The 14,405-nt window shown below is 39.4% G+C and overlaps 1 protein-coding gene across 1 annotated transcript in view; it reads left to right on the forward strand.

Moving 5' to 3' along the window:
* The window catches only part of LOC123750961 (uncharacterized), a 335,999-nt gene extending 322,091 nt beyond the window's left edge, over positions 1–13,908 (forward strand). The window contains exon 8 of the mRNA XM_045733062.2: positions 10,159–13,908. Within this exon, the coding sequence (XP_045589018.2) occupies positions 10,159–10,343 (185 nt within the window). The 3' untranslated portion in view covers positions 10,344–13,908. The remainder of the gene's footprint in view (positions 1–10,158) is intronic.
* Positions 13,909–14,405: the final 497 nt, after the last annotated feature.

The following is a 14,405-nucleotide window of genomic DNA, read 5'->3' on the forward strand; positions in this document are numbered from 1 at the left end:
GAATCTATAACAACATTGTTAGCATAAGTAAAACTCTGTTAAGTGTTTTCAGGTTACAGTTGTGAGTGTGTAAACTGAAGTCTTTGAAAATGTAATAAGTTATTACGAAACGCGTTCAAGCATCGCGTCAGACTAGAAATAAAAATGAATTTGGGACAATTGATTTTTCAATTACCATCGACAGTAAAAAGAAACATAAGAAATATTGAGAAAATTCGTGTTAGAATTATTAATCTTACTGTTTCGTTCATATTTAACGACATATGTTTATATATATATATATATATATATATATATATATATATATATATATATATATATATATATATATATATATATATATATATATATATATATATATATATATATATATATATATATATATATATATAGATATATATATATAGATATATATATATATTTTTTTTTTTTTTTTTTTTAAGTTTGTGAGGGTACCACCTCTGGTGCCAATGTGAGGACCCATAGCCTCGGAGAAGAAAATAAAAAGTATTCAGAGGAGACCTTGTGGTTTCTCACTGAACACTAATATTATCTTCTCCTACCACCCCCATTCCTTTGTATGTACACATATATATTTACTTTATTTGAACTTTGTTACAAAAAAGGAGTTACATATGGGTTACAAAGATGGTTGTCATAGGTTGTCGAGTTCCTCCAGCTCCTCAGATGGCGGGCAGGAACCCTGGATGCAGTGCGCATTTCCCCTCTGTATCGCCACACTGAGGCGCTGGAAAAGAAAGCTTGCAGCTCTCGGGTCCCTTGTTGTTTCAATGAGCCTAGAACCCAGTTCCTTAAAAAAACTGGTAGCACTTTTACCCCAGGCGCCGAGCGTCTCAGAAGCAATGGGGACAAAATTGTAGTGGTGATCCAGTTCTCTATACTTACGGGATTTGGCTGCTTCCCTGTGGGTGGCAGCGCCACCTGGTTGTGCAACACTGAGGTTAATGTAGGTGTTAGCCAGGGTTGATACGCACGTGTAGTCCCATACCAACTGCTTGCCATTCTTCCAGGGGTTCACTGTGATACCATCCGGGCGACCAATAAGAGCATCAGAGTTACGGGGCGTTAGGTAACGGGGCTCTCTTTCAGCTGGGCATCCAGCTGTGGTGAGGCTCCTCTTGATGATGTCGTTAACTTCACTGTGCCTCGAGTGCCATCCCCCTGTGCTTTGGCAGAGTAGGCCATGGTGACCGTACCTGTCAGCCACCACCTCGCCGCAAATACACCTATATCTGGTGTGGATTGGGGCAGCAAGGCGGAGGGCCACAGCAATTCGGAGGGCGTGTGGTGTGAGACGCGTGCCAGTTGCCGACATTGGGGTTGCTAACAGGAAATCCCCTGCATGTGGTGCTGCTACTGCTGTGAGGCGAGCAATGTCGTGTTGTGTTGTTGCAGCACCCAGGCACTCTGCAGCAACTTGGTCTACAATGGGACCATCCCAGCTGGATTGCTTGTGGGATTTTGGAGATGGTGGTTGAGGTGATTGGCCTGCACGAGAGGCCCACTCTGTGGCACAGCGTGTAAAATTGGGATCATGTACACCTGCCAGCTGATGTAAGTGGGCAGGTAGAATTTCCTTCACAAGGTCGTCGGATGCTGATAAGGAGGACAGGAAGGCTGGAACAGCGATTTGCGTTGCTGTTCGAACTCCGAGGCCCCAAGTCTTACGGGAAGAGAGGCTTGTTTCCACTGTAGGTCATCGAGAGAGAGGTTAAGGGCTTTTTCTAGCATTGATTTCAGTAACCGGTCATACTCACTTAGTTTTTGGCTACTGTAAGATGGTGAACACCTCAGAAAGTAGGTTAACCTGGGGAGGGACAGACATCTGGTGATGAGGTAGAGTGCATCATGAGCATCAATATCCTCAATCCTCCCATCCATCCTCTTAAGGTCGGCGATTTTCTTATCAAGGACCTCATCGATGGCTTTCAACCCCAGGGGAGCTCCTAGGAGTGTGTTGTCTTCAGGTTTAGTTTTATGGATATTTGGCAGAAGACCCTCTATTCTCTCTACGATGCCCTGGTTGGAACATATTATTTCACATTTAGAAGGGTTCAGGGTGAGGCCTAAAACTGCACCTTGCTCCTGGATTTTTCTGATGTCCTCCAGGAGGGAGTCTTGGGATATATATATATATATATATATATATATATATATATCCCAAGACTCCCTCCTGGAGGACATCAGAAAAATCCAGGAGCAAGGTGCAGTTTTAGGCCTCACCCTGAACCCTTCTAAATGTGAAATAATATGTTCCAACCAGGGCATCGTAGAGAGAATAGAGGGTCTTCTGCCAAATATCCATAAAACTAAACCTGAAGACAGCACACTCCTAGGAGCTCCCCTGGGGTTGAAAGCCATCGATGAGGTCCTTGATAAGAAAATCGCCGACCTTAAGAGGATGGATGGGAGGATTGAGGATATTGATGCTCATGATGCACTCTACCTCATCACCAGATGTCTGTCCCTCCCCAGGTTAACCTACTTTCTGAGGTGTTCACCATCTTACAGTAGCCAAAAACTACTTCTGTATTGGGCCTTGCATAGTAGGCTGAGAAGTGCGTTCTGGCTATTAGGTACGACATATATATATATATATATATATATATATATATATATATATATATATATATATATATATATATATATATATATATATATATATATATTTATGAATATATATATATATATATATATATATATATATATGTATATATATATATATATATATATATATATATATATATATATATATATATATATATATATATATATATATATATATATATATATATATATACATACATATATATATATATGTAAGGCACAACTCTCCTAAACACGAGAGTGAAGTATACAACTTTAGAACACTTTCCCACCAGGAGACTCGAACCCTAGCCAGCACAGAAGCCTTCCAGCAACTGGCATAACAGGTACGCCTTAACCCTCTCCACCACCTGCTCAGACCCTTAAAAGAGATGGTAATTTCGGAGTATTTAAATACACCAAAGATCACCACCTCCCAAGAGCACTAGAGCAAGTGAGGGGTCATTTAGACGTTAATTTCATCAAGTCCCTGTTAATATGGGAAGACACAGTGTCTATGCTTAAGGCACAACTCTCCTAAACACGAGAGTGAAGTATACAACTTTAGAACACTTTCCCACCAGGAGACTCGAACCCTAGCCAGCACAGAAGCCTTCCAGCAACTGGCATAACAGGTACGCCTTAACCCTCTCCACCACCTGCTCAGACCCTTAAAAGAGATGGTAATTTCGGAGTATTTAAATACACCAAAGATCACCACCTCCCAAGAGCACTAGAGCAAGTGAGGGGTCATTTAGACGTTAATTTCATCAAGTCCCTGTTAATATGGGAAGACACAGTGTCTATGCTTAAGGCACAACTCTCCTAAACACGAGAGTGAAGTATACAACTTTAGAACACTTTCCCACCAGGAGACTCGAACCCTAGCCAGCACAGAAGCCTTCCAGCGACTGGCATACAGGTACGCCTTAACCCTCTCCACCACCTGCTCAGACTGTTAAAAGAGATGGTAATTTCGGAGTATTTAAATACACCAAAGATCACCACCTCCCAAGAGCACTAGAGCAAGTGAGGGGTCATTTAGACATTAATTTCATCAAGTCCCTGTTAATATGGGAAGACACAGTGTCTATGCTTAAGGCACAACTCTCCTAAACACGAGAGTGAAGTATACAACTTTAGAACACTTTCCCACCAGGAGACTCGAACCCTAGCCAGCACAGAAGCCTTCCAGCAACTGGCATAACAGGTACGCCTTAACCCTCTCCACCACCTGCTCAGACCCTTAAAAGAGATGGTAATTTCGGAGTATTTAAATACACCAAAGATCACCACCTCCCAAGAGCACTAGAGCAAGTGAGGGGTCATTTAGACGTTAATTTCATCAAGTCCCTGTTAATATGGGAAGACACAGTGTCTATGCTTAAGGCACAACTCTCCTAAACACGAGAGTGAAGTATACAACTTTAGAACACTTTCCCACCAGGAGACTCGAACCCTAGCCAGCACAGAAGCCTTCCAGCAACTGGCATAACAGGTACGCCTTAACCCTCTCCACCACCTGCTCAGACCCTTAAAAGAGATGGTAATTTTGGAGTATTTAAATACACCAAAGATCACCACCTCCCAGGAGCACTAGAGCAAGCGAGGGGTCATTTAGACGTTAATTTCATCAAGTCCCTGTTAATATGGGAAGACACAGTGTCTATGCTTAAGGCACAACTCTCCTAAACACGAGAGTGAAGTATACAACTTTAGAACACTTTCCCACCAGGAGACTCGAACCCTAGCCAGCACAGAAGCCTTCCAGCAACTGGCATAACAGGTACGCCTTAACCCTCTCCACCACCTGCTCAGACCCTTAAAAGGTCTTCATGATGGTCTTCCCATATTAACAGGGACTTGATGAAATTAACGTCTAAATGACCCCTCACTTGCTCTAGTGCTCTTGGGAGGTGGTGATCTTTGGTGTATTTAAATACTCCGAAATTACCATCTCTTTTAAGGGTCTGAGCAGGTGGTGGAGAGGGTTAAGGCGTACCTGTTATGCCAGTTGCTGGAAGGCTTCTGTGCTGGCTAGGGTTCGAGTCTCCTGGTGGGAAAGTGTTCTAAAGTTGTATATATATATATATATATATATATATATATATATATATATATATATATATATATATATATATATACATATATATATATACATATATATATATATATATATATATATATATATATATATATATATATATATATATATATATATATATATATACCATTTATATATATATATGTAATGGTATCAGTCTTTCTTGTAAACATGTGTTGTTAAATATGACCGAAAATATATATATATATATATATATATATATATATATATATATATATATATATATATATATATATATATATATTTGTATAAAAGTTTGTGAGGGTACCACCTCTGGTGCCAATGTGGGGACCCATAGCCTCGGAGAAGAAAATAAAAAGTATTCAGAGGAGATCTTGTGGTTTCTCACTGAACACTAATATTGTCTTCTCCTACCGCCCCCATTCTTTTGTATGTACACATATATATTTACTTTATTTGAACTTTGTTACAAAAAAGGAGTTACATATGGGTTACAAAGATATATATAAATATATATATATATATATTTATATATATATATATATATATATATATATATATATATATATATATATATATATATATATATATATATATATATATATATATATATATATAGTTATAGTTTGGTGACGTGGACTCCATGAGGAAGTCTTGAACCGTGTACGTGTTGTATTTGAGATGCGGCTTTGGAGCTTCTACTATGATTTCCTCGTCTGAGTACTCCGTAATTATTAATCTTACCTTTTCGGTCATATTTAACAACACATGTTTACAAGAAAGACTGATACCATTTTATATATATATATATATATATATATATATATATATATATATATATATATATATATATATATATATATACATACATACATATATACATATATATATATACATACATAAATATATATATATATATATATATATATATATATATATATATACATACATATATATATATATATATATATATATATATATATATATATATATATATATATATATATTTAAATATATATATATATTTATATATATATATATATATTTATATATATATATATATATATACATATATATATATATATATACATATATATATATATATATATATATATATATATATATATATATATATATATATATTTATATATATATATATATATATGTATATATATATATATATCCATATATATATATGTATATATATATATATATATATATATATATATATATATATATATATATATATATATATATATATATATATATATATATATATATATATATATATATATATATATATATATATATATATATATATATATATATATATATATAAAATGGTATCAGTCTTTCTTGTAAACATGTGTTGTTAAATATGACCGAAAAGGTAAGATTAATAATTCTAACACGAAATTCTCAATATTTCTTATGTTCCTTTTCACTGCCGATGGCAATTGAAAAATCAATTCTCCAAAATTCAGCTTTATTTCTAGTCTGACGCGACGCCTGAACGCGTTTCGTAATAACTTATTATATTTTCAAAGACTTAAGTTTACACACACAACTGTAACCTGTAAACAAGCTGTTGTTGTTGTTGTTTAAGATTCACTACTCAAAACAATAAGTTCTAGTAACACGCGATGATTAGCCCGTAAGTGGAGGCTCTTTGGAGCCATTATCTGTATCAGTGGCTGATACTAGAGATCTGGCGATGGATGGGGGTCTTCATGATGGTTTTCAGCCTTGGGGGCTGGCTATACCAGTTATGGAGTTAGTGGGATTAGTGTGAACCTCTAGGTTTTCCGTTTTTTCTTTGCCTGCGACTTTGGCTGAGCAGTGCTGTCGTTATAGTTTGGTGACGTGGACTCCATGAGGAAGTCTTGAACCGTGTACGTGTTGTATTTGAGATGCGGCTTTGGAGCTTCTACTATGATTTCCTCGTCTGAGTACTCCGTAACCTCCGTAGCGGGCGTTTTTTTTCTTTCGCCTCGCTGGTGGTGCTGTTATCGTTTGTAGACAGCACGTCTGCTAGCGCGGCTGCTGAGATAGTGATGGTGATGGTGATAGTAATGATGCATATGGAGGGAGCCGGTCGGCCGAGCAGACAGCACACTGGACTTGTGATCCTGTGGTCCCGGGTTCGATCCCAGGCGCCGGCGAGAAACAATGGGCAAAGTTTCTTTCACCCTATGCCCCTGTTACCTAGCAGTAAAATAGGTACCTGGGTGTTAGTCAGCTGTCACGGGCTGCTTCCTGGGGGTGGAGGCCTGGTCGAGGACCGGGCCGCGGGGACACTAAAGCCCCGAAATCATCTCAAGATAACCTTAAGAAGATGGTAGGAGTGTTGGGAGCTGGAGAAGGAATTACTTCTGTTTGTGTCGCCCGGGTCATGGGCGGTTCTGGAGTCGATGTTGAAGTTGACCGCATGGTCATCCTGGTGGTAGTCTCCGGAGTGGTAGAGGAGACAGTGAGATTTACGCTAGTGGCTATGATGGGGGCCAGGTTATTGTCTATGTATAATGTGTTTAGTTCACTGACAAAGCGCTGGTTGTCTGGTCCTGCTAGTCTTTCCGCTAGTCTAATAAGACCAGGAATAATGCCTGCACGTGATGCAGGGGGCTGTGAAGGAGCCTGTGGGACCTTGGGTCCCCAATGAGAAGGCTGTGTCGCCTACTGGGAGGAGCCACATGTTGGTAAGACTGGAAAGTCTTCTGGTCGATTAGTGAGAGCTAAGGTGGTGGGTTGAACGCTTGGGGCTTGGTCGAGGAGGTAGAAGGATTGTTTCTCTTGGCTTCAACCTGGGCCTTGATGCTTTCCTGTCTGCGAGGGCAGCGGTAGGAAATTGCAGGGTGATTGCCATCACAGAGCAAGCAGCGATGGACTGTTGCCTTGCATATGGAGTAGTGATGGTCCAGTGCGCACTGGCTGCACTTCTGGACAGGGTGCTGACACTTATTGGTCGGGTGGGAGAGCTCGTAGCACTTAAAGTACTGCTGGATCTCATGGTATCGTTCCTTTTTTATTTGGTGGGGTGGAATTTTTAAACCGAAGCAGTAGAATCCTTGTGTGGCAGCCTGGGTGGCCGCAGCTATGGTGGTGAACGTAATCTTCATTGATGTTTTGTCGGAGTTGCAGAACTCTAGTTTGAATACAGCCAGGTTTGGATTTTTGTCCTCGATATTGTCCTTGATATGATGTTGAGGTCGGTCAGAGATCCACTGGCTGGTCCTTCTGATAAAAACAGTTCTTCCGGCCAGGAACTGTCGTGGGAAGTGAGGATGTAGGTGGTGTTCTTTACGAAGAATGGCATCGTTAGTCAGGAGTTTTTCTAGCTCCTCTTCACATGAAAAGAAGAGCACGATATCTTCACCTTCCTGACTAATGTCAGCGGGTTCGAGGCCAGTAACCTTCTTCAGGATCTTTAAAATATTGCTTCTCCCGATAGCATGACCATCAAGTGGAGTAGCTCTGACTTTAAGACGTTTGGGTCGCATTGTGACCACACTGCTCCTAGTGGTGTGGTGAGAGGTATCAGACTGGACCACTGCCGGTCTGGACTGGACCACCTGAGGCTGTCAATGCTCTGTGGTTGCTCTGGAATGTCTCTGTAAACACGCAAACTTGTCCATACTTATACTCGCATTTGGGTGAGGTGATATGGTACAACAGTTTTGGGTGAGGTGAACAAACTTGTGACAAACACAAGACAAAACACGAAACTATGGGTATTAATTGGAAATGGGAACATAAGAATGGAAGTAACTGAGGAGGGCCTATTGGCCCATACTTCCTCTTCATGCTTCTATATTGGTTTGGAGTCTTGAAGTGGGTAGAATATAGTTGTGCATTATTTGGCTGTTGATTGCTGGTGTTAACTTTTTGATGTGAAGTACCTCGCAGATGACAAGCCTCCTGCTATCACTGTATCTATCGAAGATTTCTGTGTTGTTTGTTAAGATTTCTCTTAACCATCACCAGTGAAATCTTAACAAACAACACAGAAATCATCGATAGATACAGCGATAGCAGGAGGGTCGACATCTGCGAGGCACTCCGAGTTCGAGTCACTTCTGGGATGTTGGGTTTTCATTTGCATATATGCTTGGGGACCATTCAAGCTTGTTCGCATTTTTGTTGCTCACGTGGCCCCACTTAACTGAAGTGATTTGATGAAATAGCTATGCCCAAGATTACCATCAAAGTGCCTCCGGGGGGTGGGGGGGAGGTGGTTCAAATATATTGAACCCATTTTCTTGTCTTTTCCTCTCAGAATTTCTGTTGAATCAATCCTGTTTTCTCTTCCTGCATCTCTGTTTTGGAATGCATGTTTGTGTTGCTTCATTGTATGTTACAAAATTTGGTATACATCTGATTTACTTCATTGCCTAGCATCAGGTTTGACCAATTAAGTTCACTGAAAAATTTTCTTAGTTCCCAATATTGTCCTCTCTTGAAATCGAGTTTATCAACTGCTTCAATGTCCCCATTTTCTTCTAAATTATATAAAAAGTATAGTTAATTTCCATCAAGACATGACCACTCTTTTCCAATGGATGAAGGTGCTGGATGTCAAATATCTCTTCTTCTTTCCTGATGAATATTAGATCCAATATTAATGGAACATCCCCTTCCCTCATTCTTGTGGCCTGCTTGACGTGTTGATACATGAATGTCTCCAGAATGAGGCTTACAAATCTGTCTGTCCAGATGTCCTCCGTTCTCGCTTCCTAGGCCTCCCAGTCGATTGCTTTCAAGGTGAAGTCCCCCAGTACCAACAATCGTAATTTAACTTTAACTGCTTTTACTATAATCTCACTTATCACCAATATGAAGCCCACACTCATTTGTCATCTAGTTTCTCCTTTGTTCATGTGTTGTTGCATGCTGGTGGGCTGTAGGCATTTACGATTAACAGTTTATCATCGTGACTCCAAATCTGCACTGCCATTATGTGAACTTCTTGAGGGAATTTCGATTTTTAACTCTCTTACCTTCAGTTGTTCTTTCACCAGCACAGCCACTGCCCCCCCCCCCTTCCTAGTTTTCCAGTCATGTCACCAAACTGAGTTGTCCCTTGGATTTACAACCTTATTTAAAATATTTTCTTCAGGTTTCGTCTCTGTTAGTGCGACAATATCTGGGAGCTTATGTTGAATTATATATTTTACCTCCAGTACTTTTATCTCACTCCTTCTATGATGGTTTCCCTTTCCTTTCGTCCTGTACTCCTCTTTACTCTAATGATTTTGTTGCTTTGTTTTTATGAACAATTTCACTAGCTTTCCAGTCCCTAACATTGAAACAAAAATATTTCTGCTTCATTTCTATTCCCGAAAATTATTATTCATTTAATTCTATCTGCAGTGCTTTTGCACTAATGCATTACCTAGGATACATTGCCTGCATATATTATATAATTTATTATGGAATTAATTTTTTGTATTTTCCATCTTATTTGTTAGGGGACGGTGTAAAAGCTCTTCTGGGATTCTTGGAGCAGGAGCTGAGAACACAAGGAGGGTTAACTGACTGTTTCGTTATGAGACACTTTATATATTATGTAAAGAAAAACGCAAAAATAAATTCGTTTCAACGTGAACTGATGCAAGCACAGTTGTGGTTACCAGAGATGCTGCTCTTGGTCTGAAGACAGAAGAATCAAGCAAAGATATGTGTATTTTGTTATTCATGATATTTAGATTTGGTTGATTTTTAAAATATAACATATGCAAATTGTCATCCACACTTCCGTGGAAATAAACAATCAATTGACCTGGACTGTATGGGTCTCGAACCATGTACCACTCGCGTGTGAGGCCGTGGACCCCACGTGTGTGAGGCCGTGGACCCCACGTGTGTGAGGCCGTGGACCCCACGTGTGTGAGGCCGTGGACCCCACGCGTGTGAGGCCGTGGACCCCACGTGTGTGAGGCCGTGGACCCCACGTGTGTGAGGCCGTGGACCCACGTGTGTGTGAGGCCGTGGACCCCACCCGTGTGAGGCCGTGGACCCCACGTGTGGGAGGCCGTGGACCCCACGCGAGTGAGGCCGTGGATCCCACGTGTGGGAGGCCGTGGACCCCACGTGTGTGAGGCCGTGGACCCCACGTGTGTGAGGCCGTGGACCCCACCCGTGTGAGGCCGTGGACCCCACCCGTGTGAGGCCGTAGCACTATCAACTCTACTATGAATAGTCTTAAACATTAAATGTTCCAGACCCATACAGTGCCCGTGAACGGAATATAACATATGTATTGTGGGATTGAATAGTAAAGTTAATTCTTACCTTAAAGTAATTGACATATATAAGTGACAACAAAATTAAATACAATTACCACTAAAACACTTAATTTATCTTTGTTGTCTATCTATGATTAAAATATTGTTTATATATCATACATTTCTCGATACATTATGTATTTTTTTAACAGTTTTTCTTTGTGAGTGGTTAGTATAAACTGTTTTATAAATGATTATAAGTAACTGTTAACACATAAGTAGAGGCTGCATATTTTACATTATGATAGGAAAATTTTATAAACAAAACCATATACTGTAAAGCTGACACCAAAACTAAGACTACATATAGACTGTCAAGGTACATCTCCTGTTCTAATGTAGGTGTACATGATGTGTTCATACTGATATATGCCAAACGTGATCTGCTTAGTAGACATGTTAAGAGTCATGAGAGTGAAGATGCCTATTATCACAGGTATAAAATGTCCTGAAGACTGGCACTTTATATCTCTACTACATCTAAGCGATGTGTGACAATGATTGAGACAACTCTTTCCTCAATTAACAGTGGCTCTGACACCATCGTATTCGGTGATGTAATTGCAAGACATATTAATTTAAAGGATGATCAAACAAGCAGACATGATTCAATGTTGTTTAAATTCCTTAATAAGAATAACACAACAGCATATGATCTCAACATGTGTAACACCGCCCACCTTAGGGGGTGGAATAGTTTGTACAAGCGCTAATAACTGCTCACTTTGCCATATTAAGTGCATGCACCTTCAAAGCCGTCAAATCTCAACATTATATTAGAAAACAGATAATATCTTTGACAACCTACACATGCACATTGAGTAAAACATATGATTAATATCAATTCCACATATTTATATATGATAATGCATTATAATAATAATAATAATTCATTATGTCAGGGGACAGGAAGCCAGTTTATATATACAGTACATGTTAGGCTTATATCGTGGTCCCACTCAAAGTCGAACTACTCCCCCTCCCCCAGGATGCAGCCCCACAACAAGCTTACTAACTCCTGGTTACCTGCTTACTGCTTGGTGAACAGGCGCATTAGGTCAGAGAGAACATTTCCAACCATTTCTGTTCTGTCCGGGATTCGAACCAGGAATTCTCGATTGTGAGTCGAGAACGAACCCGACTATTACCGGAACCTTATATAATGACCTTTTTAATTAAAAATGTCAATGTATTATGTGATGACCTTGTTAATGAAGTAACAAACTGCTATGATATTTGGCTGGAAACTAATTGGTCAAAAACTAAATATAGAGGAGAACAAAGGTTTGAGACTAGCACAGGAGTTGAGGGATGATAAGTAATCTATTATCACAACAGTATAGAGCACTCAAAACAACTAATATCACAACAGTATAGAGCACACAAAACAGCTATTATCACAACAGTATAGAGCACATCATACAACTACTATCACAACAGTATAGAGCACACAAAACTACTAATAATACAACAGTATAGAACGCACAAAACTATTATCACAGCAGTATAGAGCACACAAAGCCACTGATAACAGCAGTATAGAGCACACAAAGCCACTGATAACAGCAGTATAGAGCATACAAAGCCACTGATAACAGTAGTATAGAGCACTCAAAATCACTATTAACACAGCAGTATAGAGCACACAAAACACCTCTTAACACAGTAGTATAGAGCAAGCAAAATAAACTAAATATAATTTCCCGAGCAAGCTGCATTTCAGGGAATTTTAAGGAATGACTATATAGGCACTACTGGGAACAAGGCATTAACCATGTAACATCCACAGTCCAAATATGATCCACAAAACCTAATGATATGATCCACAAATATGATCCACAAAACCTAATGATATGATCCACAAATATGATCCACAAAACCAAATCTAAGATCTCAAAACCGAAACCCTTCAACTTCTTTCAACTTGTCAGCTCCCTCTCCCATGTTATCAGTAAGTATGCAAGCACTGTAAGCATATCAAATTTTCCCCACATTGTACATGATAGTACAACATTAATAGATATTTTAATAATGAAAGTGCCTGAATTAGTTACAGATTATGTATTCTTCTTCAACGATATCTCTTCATTGGAATTTAAAATTGCACTAAAAAATGGAAAAGCAACGTCTGTAAATCATGATATATAACATTGCATATCATCTGTATCATTCTATATCAAATAACGCACCTTTAGACACTATGAAGATAAACTTTAGACTATACGATGTAATGTTTGATATATACAATATAGCTTTTGTTGTTATTAATGTTAATTTTTCTCTTCGTTAAAATACCAGTTTGTTATATTTTTGTTAATTTTTATGTTTCATTTGTAAGTGTGTTAAAATGAGCATTATAAAATGTGGATACTTGTGTGTGTGTAAAGGTTTCCCGCCAGTTTTGGTGAGGAAGCGTCCTTACCCCCACGAGGACATCCCAGACCTCACACACAGAGGGTGGCGTCCCTGCCCCCACGAGGACAGAGAGATCCTAGACCTCACACACAGAGTGTAGCGGCCCTGCCCCCACGAGGACAGAGAGATCATAGACCTCACACACAGAGTGTAGCGGCCCTGCCCCCACGAGGACAGAGAGATCATAGACCTCACACACAGAGTGTAGCGGCCCTGCCCCCACGAGGACAGAGAGAGCCCAGACCTCACATACAGAAGGTGTGTGCTCGTGAGGTGCCCTCACCGTGCACACACCTTCTGATACCTCACACGGTTAATACCTCACCGTGTCAGGTATCAATCTCACTGTGTGAGGTAGAAACTACACTGTCTGAGGTTATTGATCGCAGCTATATTAGGGTACTGGAGTACAATCGCTAATCTGGTGATTGAGAGGTTATTTAACATAGTAATATGTCCCATTTCCTGTGTCTTTTTGTAACACGTGCTACTATTCAAATACGATCTATTGTAACACGAGCTGTTGTATCACTAGCGGATACCACTGTAGGTTTACTCCTTTGTGCTCTTAGGAATATTTTCTTGAAACGTCTAACCAATATTTACAGTTGAGAGTAATCTTATTACTAATACTGCCACCATCTTGTCCTAAATCCTAAAACATATACAGCAATGTGACAGGAAACACTGCTTTACTGAGAGGTTTCTTCTTTCGAACTAAGACTGGGGAAAGGATAGGTCCATTAAAAACTGAGACAGGTCAAATAACGGATAATGACGAGGAGATGAGAAGTATTTTTAATAAATATTTTATATCTGTATTTACTAAAGAGGAACTTAACAATATGCCTTCAGCCGAACAAGTCTATGTGGATGGGGACGAGGACAGGTTGACTAGTTTAGCAGTTACCAGGGAGGATGTAATTAAACAAATAGTAAAACTAAAACCAAAAAAATCCCCATGGCCGGATGAAGTGTTTGCCAAAGTGCTTAACCCTTAAGTTACGCAACACATC

This window comes from Procambarus clarkii, chromosome 4 (genome assembly GCF_040958095.1).
Source record: "Procambarus clarkii isolate CNS0578487 chromosome 4, FALCON_Pclarkii_2.0, whole genome shotgun sequence".
Taxonomy (NCBI): Eukaryota; Metazoa; Arthropoda; class Malacostraca; order Decapoda; family Cambaridae; genus Procambarus; species Procambarus clarkii.